We start from the raw sequence: 25,247 nt of genomic DNA, 5'->3' as shown, positions 1-25,247 counted from the left end.
TTTACAGTTAACTTTGGGGGGTCTCATGTCACTCACTGGAATTGTCTGTATGTACCCAGACTGGAATATGTAAGCTGGTGGTCCATAGGTGGAGGGAATGTATTTTTAAGGCTTATTTACACCAAAAGCTTCCCACAAATGGAACACTAGCATAGTTGGAAATGGGATGCATTATTAGTTTCTCCTTGTATTATATTCTCTCTAGCAGGGAGTCTTTCACATGGCCGAGCATTCAAAAACAGCCTCCTCCACCTGCTCTCTGAAGTGATACAGTGCAGAGCACTCCTCGGTCTCCACAACTCACGTGAGGTTTTATATACCGAAGCATTATGAGAACTTTTAAAGATGAGATCTACGTACTGGTTAAAAAATTGTTTCTTTGAGCTTTTTTGATAGCCCCCAAAGTTATTACGATTTAGCTATTTACAACTCACTTTTCTCCCTAGAAAGACCCAAAGAAGCTTAGACTATCCCCCCCATTTATCCTCACAACAACCCTGTGAAGTAGGTTACACTGAAAGAGAGTGAATGGCCAATGGTGAACAAGTGAGCTTCCGTGGCAGTGAAGATCTGAACCTGGGTATCCTAGGTCCCAATACAACACTAGCTACTATAGCACACAAAAAACATGGAAGGCTATCCACCACCTATCCACCAGTGGACAACCAACCTGGCCAGAGCCTGTTGGGGGCTTTGGTGCTGGTCCCACAACCACCGAAAAGGTGGGGCAGAAGGATGGGGCTGCAGCCCCTCAACAAGAATGAGAAGGGGATATGGGGCTTATCTCTGGAGTCAGGGGCAAGGCTGGAGGTTGGTGCAGCTGCAGGGCCAGGCTTCCTTAGGGTGGCAGAAGCTGATGGCAAGCTGGCAACAATGTGGCTTCAAGCTCTGGTAGGTTTGAAACTAAAGCCATGCCTTGGCAGCCTGATGCGATCAGGCATGGAAGAGGCCAGAACAAAGTTGGCCACAATGGGGAGACCATTCTCAAGCCTGTCTGAGGGATGAGAGGCAACACCCAGGATTGGCTGGTTCCCCACAAACTTACAGCTATTCCAAAAGAGGGCATGGTTGGTGGTACTCTTCTTTCCATGGAGCTAGCTCAGAGATCAGAGTCTTGATGAGAGGAGGTGGACCAGGGTGAAGATTCAACCTCCTCCCTTCCCTGTCTGAGTCCTCTATAAGTGTGGACTTTGAAGCTTGGTATATCCTCTGGTGGCCTCATCTCCTCAGAGGTGGATGTGCAACATCTTTGCTCAGTGATCCACCAGTCATGGATCATTGGACGGCCTTTCCTTTGTGCTACTAGTTCCAGCCCACCTCCTCACACAACCTTACTGCCTTAGCTAATTAAGAAAGAGTATACTATTGTAGTTGCTGTTGTTTGTTGTCTTTGTCATTGTCTATTCTTTGTAGTATCTTCCTTCCTTTCCTGAAAATAATAAAAACCTTTGTTTGAAAAGAAAGAGTATACTATCGTAGGTTATAGCATCTGGACTTCTTTCAAGACACAGCTTACACAGAAATCTTTGTATAACAATTGTGACACACTGTCAGACAAATACAACTGCATTATCACATCCCACTTTCTCCTCACGTCTTCTTTGAATTTTTTTGCTTCTCCCCTTTATCCTAATGCATTGGTTACTGATTCTTCCAGCTCATTATGTGTAATCCACCTTCAGTCCTGGTGAAAAAGGTGGGTGGAGTATAAATAATGTAAATACAAATATTTTCTTTTTCCCTGCTTCTTAATATGCTAACTTCAATATTAGTTTGGAAAGTATAATTACTGGAAATCTATGCAGTGTCTCAAATCTATTGTAACACTGATCTTATGCCCCGTCAGCCCACACATTAAATTAATGACCTGCAAGATTTATTATTTTACACACCAGACTGTGTTTTTTATTTTATTTTGGTTAATTTAGGCAGTTATACTTTTCTACACACCTGGAAAATCCCATGAGCATGCAAAAATCAGCCTTGGAAATGGGTGGCTTGACAGGCACCAGCCACCCACTCCACAAATAGCAATGATGCTATTTCATATCGTCAAGAGTATTTTACACTTGCATGCTTATATCAAGATTGTGCCAGCAGGGACAAGAAAAAGAGTCAAGTTTTAATTGCTTGCGTTGCTTTCAGGTTCTTCTGTGCAGCATGGAATCCATATACAGAAGCAGGTGGTGGTATCTTCAACTGGGCTGTCTGTTGATGGTGAATTTCGTTTATAGCAATTTGGAGTATCAAAAGGAAGCTCCTGCCAGCCTCGGTGAGATTGATCATCAGTGCTGGGAAATCTCCTCTCACAGGCTGGTGGAAATGAAGAGACTCAGGGTAGCAGGTACCGTGATTGCTCTTTGGGAATTCATGATGTTCCTGAAGGAGTCATCCAAACCCAAGCATAACGATCTCTTCAACGATTTAGCTCAGAACTTCTGGGATATGTACATAGACTGTGTGCTTTCAAGGTCTCATGGAATGGGCAGAAGACAATTAGTAGCCCCTGAGCACTTTTTAACATATTCACGGAAAACTGCAGAAGGTAATTTTTACACACATCATACTAGATAGTTAAAATGCAAGTCACTGGTACTGATTTTCCCCCTTGTTTTCTTTTTAAGCAGGGAAATAATGTTTGATGTGTGAAAGCCAGTTTGGTATAGCGGTTAAGAGCATGGACTCTAATCTGGGAGAACTGGGTTTGATTCTCCACTCTCCACATGCAACTGCTGGTGTGACCTTGGGTCAGTCACAAGTTCTTTCAGAGCTGTTCTCTCATGAGCAGTTCTCTCAGAGCTCTCTCAGCCCCACCTGTCTGTTGTGGGGAGGGGAAGGGAAAGGAGATTGTAAGCCGCTCTGAGACTCCTTTGGGTAGTGAAGGGCAGGGTATAAATCCAATCTCTTCTTCCTCTATTTCTTCCGATGTGTGTTTGCCATGTACTTAATCCTCAATACTTGCTGTTAAACTAGAATGCCAGATCTTTGTCCAGGTTGTCAACTGACTGAATTGCTCTACTTATTCACAAAATGAAAGGCAGTTGGTATTTTCCCAGTTTTCACAGGGATGGAAATTTATATTTCACAGGTGAACTTTAGCAATCAGGACAAACAAAAAATGAGGGCAATACAGCCCAGTTGTAACCAACTTTCTTTCCCAATTTTCCAGGCTTCACAAACCTCAACTGTAGGTCAAAGAGACAGGAGTACAGAAGATATCTCAGCAAGGTGATGTCAGCTTGAAGGAAGCCAGCTTGTTATTCAAGGAAGCATAGAAGTTTCCAAGAACTATTTCATGTGATCTTTTCCCTTTTTGTGTGTGTTCTAAATTTCCTGACAATCACTGCCAAAATGCCTTGTTTCTTTATCATACTGAGGTGCCCAAGCAAATGCTTTACGTATTCTAGTAATCACCTGTGTTCTTGGATGTTTCAAATTAGCATTATATATTTGTAGATTGCTCATCTTTTGGAGACCGTTTCTCTCATTTTTAAAAGCTCTAAATGCAATAGAAGCCCAATATATTTTTATACATCAACATATCAATGTGCAGCAGCAACAAGCATCTTTTATACAATATCTTATACATGGTTTCATTTTTAAGACATTCAAGGGGGGAAAACCCCTATGTAAACCCAAAGGGGGGGGGGGAATTGTGCTTGGCATCATTTCAGTGTGGCCTCTAAATTCTGAATTTGATTACTGCTTGGTATTGGTTATCACAGATTAATTAAAATATTTTTCTACACAGGGGTGTGCGTATTCATTTGTTTACTTTCTTACACATAAGCATGCTATGCCTGTAGTGGTACAACTCAGCCTTCTGCATTGTCTTATTCTGTTCTAAGAGAAAGGTTCCAGCATGAGGTGGGATTTCTCATTGCAATGTAATGAGCACTATCTTGCTCAGAAAACTTTCATATGCTTTTTTGGAGCCACTAGATGGCAATAATATTGTATAACATGGAAGATATTCATGAGCTGAAGAACTCAAGATGAACTAGTTGAACACAAGGGACTGTTTGCAGCTTTAATTCCTTTACCTTTCAGGCAGTCAGGAATAGGCCCCAAAGAAACAGCAATAATTATTATCAGAATGTTGTAATGGTTGGATGTCCGCGGCTGTGATGTTTCATGAAGTTAGGAGCAGTCACTGGTCTTACTGTTCCCAAGAATGCCCTCATTACACTCAGCTGACTTATCAGTGGACTGCAGCAAACAAATTTCATATACTGCATTAGTGAAGATTTCAAGAACACCGAAGAACACATTTTCATGCTTGGAACATAATGGCCACTTCTTACATTTCAAAGATGCAAATATACACACATCATTATGTACAAAGGTAGCACAAAGACTTTAATGTTAATTTCCCCCCATTCTGAACTCAAAGTCTCAATAAATAGCAGTTGCAGCACATTAAAGGACTGGAGACGTGGTTTCTTGGAATTCAAATGGAAACCCCAGAATCAAAGAGTGGGCATTCTTGGTTTGTTGGCAAGACCTTGTTTCAGAATACAGAGTATGGCTGCCTGTGAAGCTTTTCCTAGCATGGCTACATCTACATCGAGATATGAAAACACAAAGGGACCCTTGTGACACTTTAAACATTCACAAATTTATTATGGCATAAATGTTCATTCCACTGAGGCCACTAAAACTTTCCACCCAATTTGTTGGTCTTTTAAGGTGCCATGGGATTCTTGTTTTTGCTGCAGTAGAATAACGCTGCCGTACTGCACTTACCTGGAAATAAGTCCGCTGGACATAGTGGAACTCACTTCTGAGCAGATGTGCATTGGCTGGCTCTACATCACAGCTACCCCACTGGACATTATAGTGATATGAAATGTTTTGCAGGCTGAGATTCTGCCACAGGTAGCTGTTGAATGGGACATGATCCGTTAGAAAACTCTAGAATAGCTCCTACAGCCAAGAAGTTTGGGAATCACTACTATTCTATTAAATGTTTTTACCACTCCTCGGAACCATTCTTGGCTTGGCATCTACCCCAGAGAAGAAGGTGTGCTGCTTATGTCAGACCTCTCACAGAAAAGAGCAAGAGTCCAGTAGCACCTTAAAGACTAACAGAATATGTGGCAGGGGATGAGCTTTCATAAGTCATTGCTCACTTCTTCAGTATCTGAAAAAGTGAGCAGTGACTCACGAAAGCTCATACCCTGCCACATATTTTGTTAGTCTTTAAGTTGCTACTTGGCTCTTGCTCTTTTCTACTGCTACAGACAGACAAACATGGCTACCCATCTTGATCTCTCACAGAAAGGAACATCTGAGAAAAATACAGCTGGACCATTTTTTGCACTGAAACCCATTTTGTTCAAAAGACCTGCTCATCTTCAGCAAACACTTAGCCTTATTAATCAAAGGTCTTTTACTTCTCCTTGGTTTCAACAGTGATTGACACATGGAATTCACTACCGCAGGAGGTGGTGGCAGCTACAAGCATGGATGGCTTCAAGAGGGATTTGGATAAACATATGGAGCAGAGGTCCATCAGTGGCTATTAGCCACAAGGCATAGATAGGAACTCTCAGTCTGGGGCAAGGGATGCTCTGCATTCTTGGGGGGGGGGGGCAAGGCCACAGTGGGAGGGCTTCTAGTGTCCTGGCCCCACTGGTGGACCTTCTTTTTCTTTTAATTTTTCTTTTATTGATAACATAAAATTACATTACTTGTGACATATATAGTTAAATATAATCATTCATCTGGAAAGAGAGATACAACCAATACATTTAAATAGAATAACAAGTATTAAATTTGAAGTTACAACCATTTCGAATAGCAAAGAACCGTATAAACAGCAAAACTGGTAAACATGTTTGTTGCTATATTAATGATCATTGTGGTAGTCTTATGGAGCGCAGAGGTGCCATAGCATTTCACAAGGTACTGATGGACCTTCTAATGGCATCTGGTATTTTCGGCCACTGTGTGACAGAGTGTTGGACTGGATGGGCCATTGGCCTGATCCAACATTGGCTTCTCTTCTGTCCTTAACTGGAGAAGAGTTCTTTTATGCTACATGATCATTATGATCATCCTTTCAACCCATCTTGACAACAAACTGAAATAGGGAACATGGAGGTCAGTTCAAGAAACTACACTAAAGGAGAGAGACTGCATGCCTAGAAATATTTTAACAAGTACTTTGATACCAGTGAGGCATATAGAGTCAGCATGTTTTAAAATTGTATTAGCAGCTGAGTTTTCTTTTACTTATTTCTTTTATTTTAAATATTTAGATACCTACCTTTCCCCCAGGCACCCCAGGACCCAAGGCAGATAACAACAATGAAAAAAACCACCACAATTTAATAAAACAACACATTGAGTTATTTTATATTGTGTTTTAATGTGGTTTTAATTGCATTGTATTTTATAATGTTGGAACCTGCCCTGAGCCCGTTAAGGGGAGGGCGGGATATATCAAAATAAATAAATAAAAATAATCCTGTCTAAAGCAGTGGCCCTTTCATCCAGCATCAGGTCTGTCTTATTAGGATTCTTCAGTTTGTTCTCCTTCAGCTACTTGAGCACACTGCATTCAGACACTGGGCCAGGGAAGAGTGTTGCTATTACAAATATCGACTGTTTTAATATGCATGGGAGCTATCCCCAAGGCCCTTTGGGATGGGCAGGGTAAAAACTGAAATCAGTCAGTAAATGAGGTAAGCTGTGCCACTGGCCAGTATTTCCAGTCACTGGTGCCAGTTTTGTCCAGCAAAGCTTCATACTCCCTGCTATAGCCTATAACTGAGGAAGAGAGCATCTTTCTATGATGTTTTAAAGTATTTCTGATCACTTCACTTCACTGAGGCATTATTATCTACTAGGAGCAAAGCCTGTTGTGGAGGAAGACAATGAGCCTTAGCACAGTGCGACAGAGGAGCCCCCAGTCCTCCGATCACTCCCCCCACGCAGCCCCCAGAGTCGGGGGGTGAGGGCGTGGCTGGATGACCTCCAGCAGCCTCAGGGCCAGTGGCGTGCTGGCCCCCACACAGTGAGAGGCCAGCAAGCTGCATGTAGTCGGTGGCGGCAGCAGGATCGGGCGTGACTGGAGATGGCCCCCGTGCGCTGGAGTGGGCAGCGCGGCTGTTGTCCAGGCACAGGGCAGCCGGGAGCCTGTAGCCGGGCTCAGGTGAGAGTCGCCGTGGTGGCAGGATTGGGGCGAGTCCCCGGGGCCCCCCTGCTGGAGCGACCAGGCCACCCGTTGTCAGATCGCATGGAGGCCGGGCAGTGACGCACATTCAGGCAAGGGCGGCAGGCGAGGGCCACAGCCCCCCGGTGGTGTGTGCGGCCTATCCGTTGTTGGGCCATGTGCAGCCCGGCTGATTATGGGCGCTCGGGATAGGATGGACATGGTGGCTGTTTGGATGGTGGGGCAAGACTCCGCCATGGTGTCTTCAAATTGTGGGGCATGTTTGCCCCGGCGCCGCATCTGTGGGCAGGCATCAGAGACGCTGCCAGTGGCCAGCGACCCCGGCATGAGTGGCAGCCGGCTCTGCCTACGGCTGAGGGAGCGCATCGAGCGTGGCCACGCCAAAGCAGCTCTCTCTTTGAATCACTGGGCTTGTTCACTCCGGCACTGCCTCTATGGGTAGGGGCAGAGACCGCGGCCAATGGCCAGCGTCCCCGGCATGAGTGGCAGCCGGCTCAGGCTACGGCTGAGGGAGCGCATCGAGTGTGGCCACGCCAAAGCAGCTCTCTCTTCGAATCACTGGGCATGTTCACTCCGGCACTGCCTCTATGGGCAGGGGCTGAGACCGCGGCCAATGGCCAGCGTCCCTGGCGTGAGTGGCAGCCAGCTCAGCCTATGGCTGAGGGAGCGCATCGAGCGTGGTCACCTCAAATTAGTTTTATAATATAGAGAGATTCCCACATGAAGAGTACAGATATGTGCAGACCCATCCTCTCAAAACTTTCTCTTCAAAAGCACCACAGCTCAATGTCTCTGTCCTGAAAAGGCAATTTAAAAGGTTAGTGCAAGTTTAAAAGATGCTTGAGGTAATTTTAGCCCTAATTTTCCTTCATTCTCTCTGATTGTTACTAATTCAGGATACTAAATGGACAGGGTGAGGGCTGCTGTCTTCCGGATGTGTGTGTTAGAAAGGGACTGAAGATGCACGTAATAGTAATATAAACTGGTACATGTTTATTTAAGGTTTAAAGTCTTCGTCACACATCAGTGTTCCAGCATTTTTATTATCCACCTCATTTTGTACCTATTGCTGGATTAGAACAGTGATTACCATTGCCACTTTCTCTTTATATCCTGAGGAGTTGTTTACTTCTTTTTATGCATTAGATGTCTGTCAATGTAAATGTCATGATAATACTCATAGTTATATGAATTTGTGTTATTGTCCAGGGACAACAGATTGAAAATTGAGTCAACTCTACAATGATTAGACATAATCAAGTTTTGTAGTGCACTGAATTTATTCATTAGCATCATGATGTCCACATTATTTCTAAACAAAAATAGATTTTTATCTATCTCAAAATGACTGTACAGTTTACTGGTACAAATAGAGTATATCTTACAAATAATGTTTTGATGCTTAAAATATATAGATTTATATATGTGTGTGTGTGTATGTATAACGTGTGTGTGTGTGTGTACATATATCTATCTATACACACACACACATACACATATATATACCTAAAACGATAAAGAGTGTTCTCTGGAGCAGTACTGGATGATATTTACTTTACAGAAACTGAATCTTTCTTGAACGGCTCCATCACTTTCACTCCTTTGATCCTTTGTAAGGCTCCTCCACGAATAGGGAGCTTTTTGAGCGCAAGCTCTGTGTCAGCTAGTGGCCCTCCAGTCAATTCAGGTGGTGTGCTTTCCACTGTTACTAAGCGACCAGCCGCAATCTGGAAAAGCAAAACAAAACATTACTCACTATTCTGAACAAGACATCAGTCACAGGACTTGTTTTCCAAACATTCTTTGAAAAGAGGCATTCTGAAGTTCTCATGAATTTTCAAAATATATTTTGAAAGGAAATGAATAAAGTATATAGATTAACTGTTTTCTCACTTGTGCCTTTGCACGATCTATTACATTTACATCCTATCTTTCTGACGGGGAGCTCAAGGCAGTGAAGCCTCCATTTCATCCTCACAATAAATCCCCAAGAGAGGGGTGACTAGCCCATGCCATCTGGTGAGTTTCATGGTTTTGTGGGGATTTGAACCTTGATCTCTGCCATCATAGACCGATACTCCTACTACATTGAACTGGCTCTCTGTTGTCCAGAATACTAACTGTAACTGAAGTCTTCTGAAACAGACTCCTTGGATTTTTTTTTGAAAATGAACCATGAGAATTATTTGTACAGTGATGGCCTGAAAAGTTATGGCAGTTCCCTTTATTATGAGAACTTCAAGGAGAAGTGCCGCCCTGAGCCTGCTTTGGCGGGTTAGGGCGGGATATAAATTAGAATATAAATAAATAAATAAACAAGTTACAACTTAACTAACTGTATGTAATTGAACATTCTCATATGTATGTGCTCTTCTTTACATGTTTAACAAAAATTAAAAAAAAAAGAACTTCAAGGGAAAATGGGTAAACCAGGGCCAGGGCCTTTTCAGTGGCGGCTCCTACCTGGTGGAATGAGCTCCCGGAGGAGATCAGGGCCCTGCGGGACCTCTCACAGTTCCGCAGGGCCTGCAAGACAGAGCTCTTCCACCAGGCTTTCAATTAGGAGCCGCCACTACCACCACCTATTTCGTGGTATCAATGAGGTAATGGGATGGCCCATTATAAAGATCGAACCACAGTATCGCAATGGATCAGTACCACTGAATCGGGTTTTGGGTAACATCTAAAGGTCACCATCTTGATTCGATCGAAGGATCAACATCACTGAGCACTTTATTTTGTTAAATATGGTTGTTTTTATTCTGTTCTTAATGTTTTTATTTGGCACATGGTGCCCTTGATTGTGAGCCGCCCTGAGCCCGTCCGCAGGGAGGGCGGGATAGAAATGTAATAATAAATAAATAAATGCTGAAAGAAGTAGCCTCTTCCCCTCCCTTGTTCTTGTTGCAAAACTTTAGATCACAGGGTTACACACTTGGAATCTGGGAATAGTTCCGTTCTATGGACCTGGCCTAAAGTGGCATGCCCTGTGAGAGTCTGAGGCAGAGCTTATAACAAAAGAATGGTAATCTATCTTAATGACAGTAGATATGGGCCTTAATCGTCCAAACATCCATCAGGAAGGAGGCAACTCCCCACCTACCTGAAGGGAAAAGAAAAGGTAGTTTTAGATTCTGGCAGAGCACAAGAGCAGACAGACACTGTTGGGAATTGGCTGAAACCACTTGGGAGGTGTGCAGGATCTCTTTCTGGGAATCCAATATGGAGTGGCAGATCTGCTGTCCTGTATGAATGCGCCCGAATTTTCACCTCTGCTCTCTTTTCCAAAGTGGGACCCCTGCTACCCCTGGAATTTCTCACCAGTCAGAGAAATGGGGTACAGGTAACAAATCCAATACCTGTGTTTTCTTCCATACCTCTCCCATCACAAATTTTCTTCATTGGCTTTAGCAGACAAGAAGCTGCCTCACACTCACTCAGAGTATTATCCATCTAACTCAGCAATGCCTCTTCTTTATCAAAAGCTGATCTCCAGGTTCTCAGGACAGAAAATTATTTTTCTCCACTGGCCACCTAAAATCCTTTTACATTAAATCTAGAATGTTCTCCATGCAAAGTAGATGCTCTACTACTGAGCCATGGCCAGTGTTCACTGAAGTTGAGGAATACCTGCTGTGCGACGATGTACAAGCTGTCTATCCCTAGAATTTTCAGCCCCAAAGTAATACTTGTAACATTTTAAAACTATTTTCATATTGATGAGCTGCTGAAGATCTTACTTACAGTTGTATTTAGATTTTTAATATCAGTTGGATGGAATGTCGTATTAGGCTGCCTTGCCTTTGTTCTAGATTCGTCTATGGATTTTTCCTGAATCTTTTTTGCTTTCTATAAACATTAAGAAAATATTGTTCAGAGGTAAGATACAGGGTGCATCACAGTAAAATGTCTCTTTCACCGCTACAGTTTATGAATAGCCTTGATGTGGCTAGCCATACATATGCAAGTGTTTCAAGCTTATATTTTTCTAAGTATTTTAAGTACATTTTATGGTGTTACAGACCCGAGTCAAAGATAAAAGAGATAGAGCTGAATTAAGCAAATAAACAAACCTATTAAATGCAATAATTCCTTGTATGTAAATGATGAAAACAACCTCACATTAGCCAGAGTATTTGCTATAGTATAAAATCAAAATAATCCTATGCAAAACTATGCAAAGTGGGACCCCTTGGCATGCAAACCAGCCTATTCTCAGCAATTCTAAATTTTTAATATATTTACCGTGAAGGTGCAAATTGCAACATGGCAGTAAAGAATAAGCACCTCCGCTCAACAGCTTAAAGCAATTTGAATTTTAGAAGCTGGCAACATTGTGTTTTAAATTTTTTAAAAGTGGAGCTCCTGCAGCAACTATGCTGGTGTTCAGCTGTACCAAAGCTGGGAGGGCTTTTATATAAAATAGTGGCACCTGATTACAAATCTGGTTCTAATATGCCCAATAATACAATCTTCTTTCTTACCTTTAAAGCCTCATAATTTGATGTCCGGGTTAAGAAATTTTCCCAGGATTTATTTACCATTTCCTTCTGCTTATGGAGAGATTGGATCTAGAGTGTGGAATAAAAGAAGGTGAAATAGAAAACCATTTTATTTCCCAAAACTGTCTGTCATGGACTGATTTCTAGCTTGCAAGTGAATTCTCATTTTGTATTACATAGCAGAGCTGAGTTCAGAGCAGTAGCTCCGGTTGTAGTGCAGGCACCAGTACTGGCTCACCTCACTGTATGCCTGCAGATGGGTCCCCAGCCAAAGGTGGAAGCGAGTCCTATGCGTATAAGACCCAACAGAGAGACCATCGCCTTTCAGATTTTTTAAAAAAACAAACGACAATTCTTCTTCTTATACATTGCCAGCAAAGGAATTTAAGTCTACAAATAAGCATGTCTACAAATAACAAGTGCACATTTGTTGCTTTGCTTACCTTGGCATAATTTTTTCGTTCCTCCTGACGTTCCTGATAGTGCTGGCTTTCCAGCATTTCAGTCTGCAGGGAGACAACCATCTTTCCAACATTTTCAAATGTTTGGGTAATAACCTGCATTGCTTCCTGGTCAGGACTGACTGGTCTGAACTTTTCTTCTTTAAGTTCTGAACACACTTCGTCCCAGATTTCACCAACCTTTATGTACAACAGATACATTATTTTAAGAAAAACCAGACAACTCCTCATTTATTTATCCGTGTCTTCAACATTCACTCCCCAAAAGATACCTCCACTGGTAACTGTACTAAGTATGTCCAAAATTGTTTGTAGATGTATGGGTGCTGAAATTCCAATTCAGTTCAATTTTATTGCATAGGGCCAATGGCCATTACAAGCAATAGGAAGTAATAGACAGTAAAATACAATAGAGTAAAGGTAGATTAAGGCACTATAAAAATAACATTTAAAAACTTATTTCATAAGAAAGGAAAAACCCCCATAAATGTCTACTGAATACTAATTAAAATTTTAATTGGCCTATACAGACACTAGCTTGGCTCGAATTTTCTTTGCTGCTAGGGCAAAAAGGGCAACCTTATATGAAACCTCTGGCTCCGCATTTGCAAGTAAAAATGTAACTTTTTCTGTCAAGGTGCTAAGGCCTAAATTAGCTGGGATTGCACCTAAGCATTTCTTCCTTGGAGCTTAGTAAAGTGGACAGGCTAACAAATAATGGCACAGGTCTTCAGGATCTGGACCTCCGCATACACAGAGGTGCTGAGCAACTGGTGGTTGTGACCTTCAGTCATAACTGTTTGCATTGTTTGAAAATGAATGGATGTAAAAACTGAGTGTAATTTTAAAAAGGCAATCTTAAGACAGATATTGTGCCCTAAGATGATCCAATTTAATTGATTTTTACCAGGGGGGAAATTTGGTTTCTAGTATGACTTGCCTGTCTAAAGCAGCACCATATCTATATATTTGCACTCTATCATTAAAGTTGGCCTAAGAGGCTCCTCAGACAACATCTGGCAAATGATATATTTGAAGAATTTTGTTATAATTGGATTGCCATTTAGGATCTTTTAGGCTTACAGAGAAACAAATGCCTGAAAGATGAACTACTGGGGCTCTCTTCAATTTGTGCAAGTAATTTTAAAAAAGCTTTGTGTGCACATGCCCAAAGACAAGGGAGGCACAATTTGGCTCTCAGCAATGCAGCTGGAATATTTGGAGGTAGTACTAATAACCTTTTCAAGAACAGGCTTTGGATTCTCTCCAGGTCTGCAATCAGGGCATCATTCCATCCCCAAACCTCCACATTGTAAAGACATTGGACTTTTTTTTACTCTGAAAGAGCTTTAAGGCTGGGTCTATCTGGAAACCCCCTTTGGAATGGTAGAATGTGAGAATTCCCCCATTGACCAGAGGGCTGTTGATTTTATAATTTCTGTGTGTGCCTTCCAGGAGTGTGTGTCACTAAAAGTGATACCCAGATATTTAAAGGTTCGGCATTGATCGACTGGGAACCCATCTAATGACCAGTGAGAAATACACCACTGTTTTCCAAAGACCATCACCTTGGTCTTCAAACAGTTTATTTTTAAAAGCTCTTCTTTACAAAAGCGACTAAGCCTGGACAGCAACCTTCTTAAGCTGATGTGGGTTATAGACAACAGAACCATATCATTGGCATAAAGAAGGACCCGAATCTTCCGTGAGCCAAGGCAGGGAGGAAAGGGGTCAGAGTCTGAAAGCCTCTTAGTGATGCCATTAATGTAGAGGTTGAAAAGGAGGGGGCAAGAGGTGTTGCTATTTCACAATACAGTTGATAACCCATTAAAACACCACAGAAACTGCAAGAGCTGTAAGGCTATTAGCAGCCCCATAGCTAGAAGGTTTTTTGCGGAGGAGGCATAGAAGGGGCATTAACTTGGCAATCTGCCAAGAGGGGAAAGGGCTGCTGCTGCTGCAGCCACCGTGACTTCATGCACTCTCTCCCATGCATGCCCGCGCATCCACACTCTGCCTCCCCCCCCCCGCCCAGCTGCCGGCCAAGCATGGAGTAGCTGAAGTGCAAGGAGCGGGAGATGGTCTCCCTATTGCAGCAACAACTGCGCTGGCATTAGACCTGCTTTGATGCACCCGGCCTGGTCAGCCTGCAGGGAGAGAAATGCTGTGGTGGTCAGGGAGGGAGGGTCTTCACCAATGCTCCCTCTAAGCTATGGAGTCTTGTGAGCAAAAATTCTACTTTGTGAGCTATTGGAAGTAAAGTTGTGAGCAAGTGATTCGGCTGCTGCATAAATTAGTTTGCTCTGGAGCCATCCTTCCTGAGCTAAGACAAAAAGGTGTGAGCCAGAGGCTAAAAAACTGAGCTAGCTCACACTAACTCAGCTTGGAGGGAACACTGGTCTCCACTGCCCCTGGTCCTGTGGGGCCTGGTCTGGCGGCACTAGAGCCCCATCCAACTTGGTGAGGAAGTCTGGCTGCCTGCCTGCCTTGCTGCACTGCCAACCCTTGCATGAGAAACCATCGGCTGCCCAGGTCAGCATGAGCTGGAAGGACCAGACCCTTCCACCCTGCTGCATGCTTCCCCACCTGGCTCCCTCCTCTTCCTCCTCCTCCCAGCCAACCACCTTCCCAGCCAACCACGAGGTGCACAGGCCTCACGGTTGTCACCCGTAGCCCCTGGGGAAGGGGGAACCAGGACAGGAGGGGGGACCGGGAGAGGAGGGGAGGGGGCAGGGCAAAATCGGAAGGGGGGCATCACCCAAATAGCCCCTGGCTAGCTACTGCTCTGGCTATTAGTTAGAAAGATGCAGAAAGTAATGCTTATTCCCTATAGAAAACCTGACCTATGGATTTATAACACAAAGGCTCAGTTTAGACATTGCACAAAATAACTAACTACAGTTAGTGCGGTCATCTAAATGCAGGCCACACCACTATGGTTAGCTAGAGTCTGTCAAACCAGGATTTGAGATTGGTTTATTATCCACAGCTAGTCAATTATGGTTTGTCGTTATGTACAAGCACAGACATCCTAACTTAATCCTGGCTTTTTCTTTGGCCGTGTTCTCCCAGAAAATAGACAAGGAAATCAGCAAACCAGAATTTTAGTGCTTGTCTTTGAGCTGAATCCTACTTTTGCAATCTAAAGAAACCATGGTTTTATGTGATGCCTAAACTGAACAAAAGTGAACAATTATTTTAATTAGACAAGCTACTGCAGGTCAACTTGAAAGCCAGATTAATTGTTCCAGTCTTCCAATCAAACAAGAAATGAACGGATTCTGTAATCTAACAACTAATTATAGACCTGATTTTCAGAAATATTTTCAGAATTTTTAGAAATTACAGCTTACATTTGTTATTGACAACAACTTCCTAATCCAAAAAGATGGAGGTCAAGTGAAAGCTGTCTGCTATTTCATTGACTAAATGTCTGTCTCTTTTCATGAAGATTACAGAAAATATAAGCATCCACAACCTGTTCCCCAAAAGGAAAAAAACACACAAAACCTTGGCAATTTTAGAAACTAGTTTTGCTGTAAAGTGGATATGGGACAATAGATCAGCGCATCACACATTCTTTGTTCCAAAAATGTACTTACAAATTAAAAAAAGAAAACCAGAGTAAGCTCCACTTACCTTAAAGTCAAGATATCTACGTATGATAGCAAGCGTAACAAAATCCTTTGCAGAAAGGCCAGGCAAATTTTCAAAGCCTATAGTAAGGTAATGCCATCAGAAAAATTTATTCCTTTATTAAGATTTTCACTGTTATAAGGCAACTTTCTCTCTCAGACACACAAACACTAACTAGCAAATCTTAAAAGTCATCTCACCAAGACACCCAGAAGCTTCTAGGTTTGATACCTTTAATAGCTGTTTGGCAAAGAGAAATGAATCCGTTGCTTCTTCAGGGCAGAAGAAGATGCACTTGCCAAACCTCTCCTTTATACACAGCTACTCGAAAGCAAGAAATTGCAAGTAGATAAATAGGTACCACTTCAGTGGGAAGTTAACAGCGTTCCGTGCACCTTGGTGTTTAGTCATGCCAGCCACATGACCACGGAAACGTCTTTGGACAGCGCTGGCTCTTCGGCTTTGACTCGGAGATGAGCACCGCAACCCTAGAGTCGTACTCGACTGGCTTTCAAGCAAGGGAACCTTTACCTTTACCTTATTAAAGCTGCAGATCAACCAGTGACAATCCTAGCCTAGCTCAAATGCTAACAACTGTAGCTCCACTATATTTGAACTCCTGTTTATTATGCTGCTTAGACATACTAGAACAGCGCTGGCTCTTCGGCTTTGACTCGGAGATGAGCACCGCAACCCTAGAGTCGTACTCGACTGGCTTTCAAGCAAGGGAACCTTTACCTTTACCTTATTAAAGCTGCAAATCAACCAGTGACAATCCTAGCCTAGCTCAAATGCTAACAACTGTAGCTCCACTATATTTGAACTCCTGTTTATTATGCTGCTTAGACATACTAGAACAGGGTTGCACTTACCTGTAATTGTTGTTCATTGAGTGGTCTTCTGTGCAGGCACACATGAGGGCTGCATGACAGCCATGGAGAGGAGCTTCCAAGCTTTGAAGAAACTTCCAGACCTTAGGAGTCCTCCCCTCCCCTCCATCTAGAGATTCCTCTTCAGGCCCAAAGGGTCACGTGATGGAGGCAGGGAGAGCCCTTTTCTCTCACCTCTGTGAGGAACTACAGTCATTCGAGAAGCATAGGAATAGGAGGAAGGGATGTCTGCCTGCACAGAAGACCACTCGATTGACAACGGTTACAGGTAAGCGCAACCCCATTTTCATTCTTGTGGCTTCTGTGCAGTCCCACATGGGAGACTAGCAAGCTCACTTACTGAGGAGGTGGGTGTGGACTGAGCAGCGGAAGACTGATTGCAAAACCACTTTCCCCACAGCACCCTTGTTCCTGGAATCTACATCCATCAAGTAATGTTTGATGAATGTTGAGGGAGTGGAGCAAATGGCATCTCCAATGCTAATCTGGATTGGAATGCCACTGATAAGGCTTGAGCCCTTGTGGAGTGAGCCTTCAGGGCAATGGGGCACAGGACCTTAGCTTCATTGTAAGCATATCCAATGGCAGAGACTACCCATCTGGATACTGACTGAGCGGATGCAGCTTTACCCCTATTGCACCCCTTAAAGCAAATAAATACATACCTGTCTTTCCTAAACTCCTCTGTTTGTTTTAAATAAAAAGGAGCGCCCTTCTCACATCTAAGGTGTGCAGTGCTTGCTTCCATCTGAATGTTGGAGATTGGAAAAGTACTGGGAAGCTGATGTCCTGTTTCAAATGGAACTGCAACACCACTTTAGGTAGGAATTCCACGCTGGGTCTGAGCACTACCTTGTCTCCATGGAACTTGGTAAAAGGAGGGTTGCAGTTCAATGCACATATCTCACCCACCCGCCTAGTGGACGTGACAGCTACCAAGAAGGCCGTCTTGTACAACAGAAACAACAAGTCAGTCTTAGCCATTAACACTGGGACAATGTACCTTTTACCTCAAAACCATCACAGTGAGCCCCTCAACCCGTAAGGGAGGCATCTGTAAACACCTATATGTCATGAGACTGAGTCCCTAGAGGAACCCCTTTAAATAGATGATGCAATTTAGACTACCAGTCTAGGGTCTTTATGACAACCCTGGGGATTGACAGCCTTTTCCATTGAGTGTCAATACTGGGATCAAACTCTCGTATGAACCAATTTTGCAATGACCTTATATACAATTTAGCATATAGTACCACAGCACTGGTTGAAACTATGTAGCCAGCAGTTTCTGTTTGGCAGATTGGAACCTGTTGCATGAAAACTTCTTGACCAGGGACATGATAGTTTTTTGCTCTCTGAAGAGTTAAACATTCTCTCTTCCTTTGACTGGATCAATTATGGCCCCAATAAAGTCAACAGACTGAACTGGAGGTGGGATTTCTCCCAATTAATAACAAAACTTAAGTACTGAAGAGCTAAGAGCGAGTTGCAGGTTCCTAGTGAACTGCTCCCAAGTGTCATCCACAAACAGCCAGTCATTGAGGCATGGATAAACCATGCATCCTCTTAACCTTAAGAGATGACCACTGAGATACACCCCGTGAACAAGATCACTGCAGATTATGATTGCAGCCATGAAATTAAAAGACACCTGCTCCTTGGGAGGAAAGCGATGGCAAACCTAAACAGCATAATAAAAAGTAGTGACATCACCCTGCCAACAAAAGTCTGTATGGTCAAGGCAATGGTATTCCCAGTAGTAGGGTATGGCTGCAAGAGTTGGACTATAAGGAAGGCCGAGCACAGAATAATAGATTCTTTTGAATAATGGTGCTGGAGAAGACTCTTGAGAGTCCCTTGGACTGCAAGGAGATCGAATCAGTGAGTCCAAAAAGAAACCAACCCTGACTGTTCCCTGGAAGGCCAGATACTGAAGCTGAAGCTCAAATACTCTGGCCACCAAATGAGAAGGGAACATTCACTGGAGAAGACCCTGATGATGGGAAAGACTGAGGGTAAAAGAAGAAGGGGACGGCAAAGAATGAGATGGTTAGGCAGTGTTATCAATGCAGCGAACATAAAATTAAGGAAACTCCGGAGGACGGCAGAAGACAGGAGGGCCTGGTGTGATGTAGTCCATGGGGTGTGATGTAGTCCATGTTCAGACTCAACTGTGCGACTGAACAACAACAAAGAGCCCAAATAGAATCCAGATTCAGCAAAGATAAGAAGATTGGCTCTTACAATAATTTGCTGGAGATCGAAAAGATTACTATAGCCAGAGACCAAAAATTGATTCGAAAAATCTATTTACTTTTGCTTAATGATCTGTTATTTGAAGAGTCAGTAAAAGGGAATATGATTCAATGGGCCCAGAACATTGGTCACAATATTAATCTAGAACAGTGGGAACAAATATGGAAAAAATATTAAAATTACTAAGGCTATTCCATATAAAGAAAATGTATATAAAATATGTTATAGATGGTATGTAACTCCTGAAAGATTGGCGAAATTTGATCCTAAGTGTTCTAACAAGTGTTGGAAATGTGAAAATAAGGTTGGTTCATTTTATCATATGTGGTGGCATTGTGAAGAAGCTAAAAATATTGGGTAATGGTGCATGAAATTTTACAAAAAGTGTTAGGCACAGTTGTCTTATTATTGAACATTTTGCCAGAAAATTCAAAGAAGGATGACCGTTATTTGATTGTATATGTAACTACAGCTGCAAGAATCCTATATGCGAAATATTGGGAGTCACCAGAGACACCATCGAAACGAGAATTTATAAATAAAGTTCTGGAGGTAGCAGAATTAGATAAATTGACTTTATTGATAAAAGGTTTGACGGACTCTACATTTCAGAATACATGGGCACGTTTTTATAGCTGGTATGACAATTTTATGTAGGCAAGAGTGTATTGACAGACAATTTGTTTTATAATCTGAAGCTATGTATTCCTTAAAGATTTGTTAGATGGTTGAAGCTCACAGTACACAAGAATAGAAAACTATGTTATTTAGGCATAAGCATATGATTGGTCAAACAAAATTATGTACCCCCACTTATGTGTGTATGTTTGTATGTTTATTTTATGTTTGTATGTGATTTTGTGTTAAAAATCTTAATAAAATTCTGTCCTTTAGGACAGGTTAAAACAACAACAACAAAAGTCGTCCATGATTGCAGTGAAATCTGGCACCCTTAGACCCATTGCACCAGAGGAACAGACTTTGTGGCGTAGGCAGTCCAGTCTGTGACCTTCTTTATCAAGTGGTGAGGAATGGCTTCCTATTTTTCCTCTCACTAGCAAGACCTCTGATACTAGAGAGTTTGCTTGTGGGTGATGGTAGAGGAAGTCACATCCATCTTCTCTAACCCTGTACAGGTTTTCGAGCTTTTTTGCTGAAGTTGCAGTCGAGGCAGGCTTAGACCCAGACATTCATAGCTATGTCTGGCAAGGTGACTGGTCCAGAATCTGGATTATATAGAATTTTCGTAATTGGGTCCACGAGCTGTGATTCTGAGGAAAGATATTCCAGCTCTAGTGCCTTTGCCATTCGCACGAGCTGCTCAGAATACAATTTTAGGTCTTCCATGAGGAAAGTGCCGTTAGTTCTCTTACTGCTTCTTAAGGGGAAGTCACTGAGTTCTCTTAAGAATCTGCTTCTGAGGCCTCGTCCAACCCTTCTTCTGAATCAGATGAGAAGACTCTGCTATGGGTTGACTCTTTGAGCTATGCTTCCTTAGTCTTAGTAGTAGATTTTGGTGGTTGCCAAGGGTAAGTGCACTGCTGAGGGTCCCATGGTCCCCACTGGGTTGGCAGTATCATAGGAAAGGGGAACCAAACGTTTTGCTGTGTTGGCCATTGAAAAGATGGAGGCTGAGTCGAGTGCTGTTTGGTGTGTTGTGTTGAGCTTATAGTCAATGGTGGCACCTCAAACACTCCATCCTCTTATGATCTTGGGGATCAATTAGTATGCCTCGATGGCGAAGGCATATTTGGATGCAGTAACAGCTCAACCATGATACGAGTCGGTGCTGCATGATGCAGTGGTGACCTTGATGGTCTGTCAGCATTAAAAGTCGACTCTGAGGCGATTCTTCCCTCTGGTGTCAAATTGGTGACTCTGATCAACCTTGAGGACATGGAGTTCCTTGACCTCAAGGCAACACTGATAGGTGCCAAGGCAAAGGGGCTGTGCTTGATCTTTTTCTCACAGTGGCTCTGAGGCTGATCTAGTGGCCAACTGTTCTTGTGCTTCCAATACCAATGGGTTTCGGCACCACAGTCACTGATGGAGCTTTCAGTCTTTTATTGGAGTGGGCCCATTTCTGGCCGTGAGGGTCTGGAGCAATGTTCCCTCTAAGCTGTGGAGTCTCGTGAGCAAAAATTCTACTTTGTGAGCTACTGGCACTAAAGCTGTGAGCAAGTGATTTGGCTGCTGCTTAAATTAGTTTGCTCTGGAGCACTCCTTCCTGAGCTGAGACAGAAATGGGTGAGCCAGAGGCTAAAAAACTGTGAGCTACCTCACACTAACTCAGCTTAGAGGGAACACTGGTCTGGAGCACCCAAAGCCTTTTCCTGTATACCACCTTAAGTCTGGCAGCTCTCCCTTCCCAGGCTTTCAGGTTAAGACAGTAGCAGGCGGCAGGCCAGACAAGAGATTGTGTTGTAACCCTCACCTAGACATAAGAGGCATGATTTGTGCTCGTTATTTTGTGCCACCTTTAATCCACATTCTTCACATTTTTAAAACAGGGCCATCCTATCGGTATCGGAAGATCACATTTTGGTGAAAAAAAACCCTTAAAAACTCGAACACATCCACTGAAGAACAAAGCTCAAGGAAGCCTGTCCTCTCCTCATGGCGGCAAAAAAAGAAAGAGTGCTCTCCCCACCTCTGTCACGTGACCCTTTGGGCAGGAAAGGAAAATCTCTAGATGGAAGGGAAGGGGAGCACTCCTAAGGTCTGGAAGGTTCTCCTAAGCTTGGAAGCTCCTCTCCGCAGGTGGCCTGCAATTATGCAGTCCCCAAAGCCATGATGATGAACTTTTGGTTATGTCTGTTGAACCTCCTCTGTCTGCTTTGAGTTCTTGAACACTTGTTTACAGTGCAAAGATTATTAACACAAGCCAACAAGTTATGCTTCAGTAGCATCTGTAGCTTTCCCCTCAGAATCCTGACAATTCCAACCACATTTGTTCAAAACACAACTAAAGCTAAAATGTTCACTAGCAGGTTGCTAAGCATGACATCATGTAGAAACAAGTGAGGCAAACCTATTTTTTTTTTGCTACTAGCCAATGCTAAACCACCAAATGAACAAAGGGAAATAAATAAAAAGAAAAGATGAACTTTTCCAAATCCACCATGTTACAAACTAAAGCATATGGAATGGTCATTACAAAACGCACAAAAGAGATTCATGGACTTTACCTAGCTTACAGATTATACAATATATCTTTGCTCTCATGTTTTCAGCAACATCCATGATAGCAACAGTGGGGCAACTGGCAGGCATTGGAGTCACTCCTTGACATGCTTGGAAACGGCCAACTAATGGCTTCTTTAAATCTACCATATAGAAAAGAGAAAAGGGCACAGGGATTAGATTCAGGAATGTTAATGCTTTTACTGGAATACGGTACGTACTTATGTCAGTCAAGTACTAAATATGGAAATATATGGAAGCATGAAACAAAACCATTAATAACTGTGATGTGCACAAGCATATGTTGTAGTGGATTATTAATATCTGGCTTTCCTGAATACCATTTAAAAAATACAAGTGCTTTTGAGGCACACAGTTTGGGTGATGAGGATCAGAACACATGCACAAACACACAATTTTTGACAATAACCCCTCCCCCACTTTTCTTAATACTAATAGCTGAACAGCTACAATGATTTGCAACTACTGGTTTTGTACTAGACCACAACTGTGCCAAAACTCTGTATATATTTCAGCATGCTGTTTTAGTCTCATGTTTTCAGCAAACATAAGAGTTTTTTTATGCTTCGCATAATATGGAAGAGTTATTTATGTTTTAATTTGAGAGTCATCCTGAAGGCAAGATACAGATTTAATGAGTCAAATAAACACACAAACACTGGAATGACCTCTGTAATTTGGTAGAGGAATTAGAATAGAACACCGGTTAGGCAACAATACTTACTTAAGCTATGACCGTCTTTCATTAATTCACTTTTTGACCGTACAAAATGTTACTTTCTAGGAAAGTGGTAACAATTAGGGAAAATGAACTCAGCTTTGAAATATGACATGCACAGCAGAACTGAGTGAACCAGATTTAACAAGCAACTCTGACCTATTAAAGGAATACTGACAACTAATACTGATGCACTTTGGCAACTGATGACACAGATGCCATCTAGTGGTAATGCTAATAATAGAATAAAGTCTATTCAGAGACCTTAGGTGTCAAACTCATTTGTTACGAGGGCCGGATCTGACAGAAATGTCACTTTGTTGGGCTGGGCCGTGTGTGCTATAAAATGTAATGCCAGGTACAGGAGATATAAACTTTATAAAGGACACAGGCAAACCCAATTAACAATATTATTTTTTATCCAAAATACAACTTGCTTAAAACACAAACACCTTTACAGTATTTCCTTGCAGTATCTCCCTAATGCCCACCCTCCCACTTCCACTGCCCATCACACATTAGCACTGGGACAATATATAGGAAAATAATGCACAGCCTCAGTCTTCTGGCAATAAAGGTAATGAATGACCAGTTGCTCACAAGCCAGATAAAAGCCCTGAACAGGCAGGTTATGGCCCACAGGCCGTATGTTTGACACCTCTGGACTGTTCCTACTTGGCACACGTGCGCGCACACACACACACACACACAGAATTATTTGAGTACTTATTTGGCTTGTTTTATAGGTAACAAACTTTGTTCAGATTCTTTAATATCATTTTGGCACGCATTCAGAGCAGTAATTTGCATTCAGTTCAATTCACTTGGTTTTCTATGGAAAATACATTTCACATTTCTGCTTGTAACTTTTTTTGTCTCCCAATTAATCTGTCCGAAATTCTCAGTATCTTTCACCCAAAGAACCCTCCACTTAAGCTTTCAGGCAGGAAGGAGGCAATTAAATTTTTCACTTGCCAAATGGCATGGGGGGGGGGGGATGCTTCAAACATCCAAGCACTCATGTGGTAAGGTGAGGGAAGCAGTGGCTGCCTCCCCTCGCTTGCACCCTCTGTTTTAAAAAAATAAAAATAAAATAAATCATTTACATTGGTCCACCCACAGCTCCTTTTTAAAGCTACAATTTAAGACGACGTTTAAGAGACCTCCAATCCTGAATAAGTACCTCTTCTGAGAGAAATGATCTGCTACTTCATACCATCACATGTGTGTGTGTCCTCTTACTCTTTTCTATTAGGGAAAGCCTTACTCTTCTGTCTTTCCTGTGTGTAGGGGAGAAAGGCTACCTGTCACTCAGGGAAGGATGACAGAAGCTTGGAGTGTCAACTCGACATCAAAGCTTTATTCCTGCTTGCCTATCACATGCATAACTCATCATGTAAGAGAACGGCTTAGGCAAACACTGGGATGAGAAAGCCCTCAAATGAGTGTAATAACTGGTGAAAACACTTGCTGTGCATGGCAAGCCTAATGATCCTGTTCAGTGGGAACATGAGCCAAATGTTCCAGTTGAATAAGGTTCCTAACAGGTGTGTATCTGCTAAGTCACTTCCCTACCCCCTTACTGCCTTGGGGAAACAGAAAGGCAAAGATGGCACAGGGAAATGAAAACTGAAAGCCGAGTGCAGCCACAGACATTGTGCCACTGTCAAAAGTAACGTTTGGGTGCTGCCTATTTGGGTCGTTATTGAGAACCAGAGGCAGTTTCATTCTGATTATTCCTTCTAGGTTAAAAATTGTATGTTTCAGTTTTGATTTTGGCTACTTACTTTTCAATACATGCATGCCCATTCACTTTCATAAAAATTCTGCTTGAAACAACTTCTGGTTCATGGCGACATGCTGGCAGACGCACCTCCCGGACATCCCGGGGGTGCGATCTGCGCGCTAGCGGTTAGGAGGGGAGGGGATTGTTCGCTACCCCTCCGGAGCCTTTGGGAAAGGCTCCTAGCCATGGGGCTTTTGAAGGGTGGCCTCTTCACCAGCGCGATGCTGGGGAATTGAGGCGCTCTTCTGCCCCGACGGTCCTGCTGGTATGCGTCCGAATGGAACTAGAGCCGCTGACCGGGACAAGCGTTGGAGATAGAGTGTTTAAAATACACTTTGAGCGAGGTCTTATGACCAACAACAAACAGTGAGTCGAGTGAAAGCGGAATACCGGCAACTTAAAAAGACAGTCCCCCCCCTGAGAACAGCGAGAAAAGCGAGTGGGGGAGGGCCCCCCTCCCATGCGCATGAACTAAATAACGAAATACTAAGGGGGGAGCAGAAGAAAAAGTGTTGAAATCTGTTTTGAGAGACTTACCAGAGTGCGGATAAGCGTATGGGCGAATTTCAGAGACTTTAGCAAGTTTTCATAAAAGTAAACAATCCATAAAGATG

General features: G+C 42.8%; 1 protein-coding gene across 1 annotated transcript in view; it reads right to left on the bottom strand.

Annotated features, from left to right (window-relative positions):
- Positions 1-8,730: 8,730 nt before the first annotated feature.
- Positions 8,731-25,247, bottom strand: part of CFAP69 (cilia and flagella associated protein 69) — a 57,864-nt gene continuing 41,347 nt past the window's right edge. Inside the window, exons 18-23 of the mRNA XM_015423503.1 lie at positions 22,114-22,251; positions 15,783-15,859; positions 12,126-12,323; positions 11,665-11,751; positions 10,925-11,029; positions 8,731-8,907 (exon numbers count right to left, since the gene is read on the bottom strand). Of these exons, the coding sequence (XP_015278989.1) occupies positions 8,731-8,907; positions 10,925-11,029; positions 11,665-11,751; positions 12,126-12,323; positions 15,783-15,859; positions 22,114-22,251 (782 nt within the window). The remainder of the gene's footprint in view (positions 8,908-10,924; positions 11,030-11,664; positions 11,752-12,125; positions 12,324-15,782; positions 15,860-22,113; positions 22,252-25,247) is intronic.

Source organism: Gekko japonicus, unplaced genomic scaffold, assembly GCF_001447785.1.
Source record: "Gekko japonicus isolate JY-2015 unplaced genomic scaffold, Gekko_japonicus_V1.1 scaffold2757, whole genome shotgun sequence".
In the NCBI taxonomy this organism is placed as follows: domain Eukaryota; kingdom Metazoa; phylum Chordata; class Lepidosauria; order Squamata; family Gekkonidae; genus Gekko; species Gekko japonicus.
Note: the sequence above shows the minus strand (reverse complement) of the source record. Positions and strands in the feature narration are given on the sequence as shown.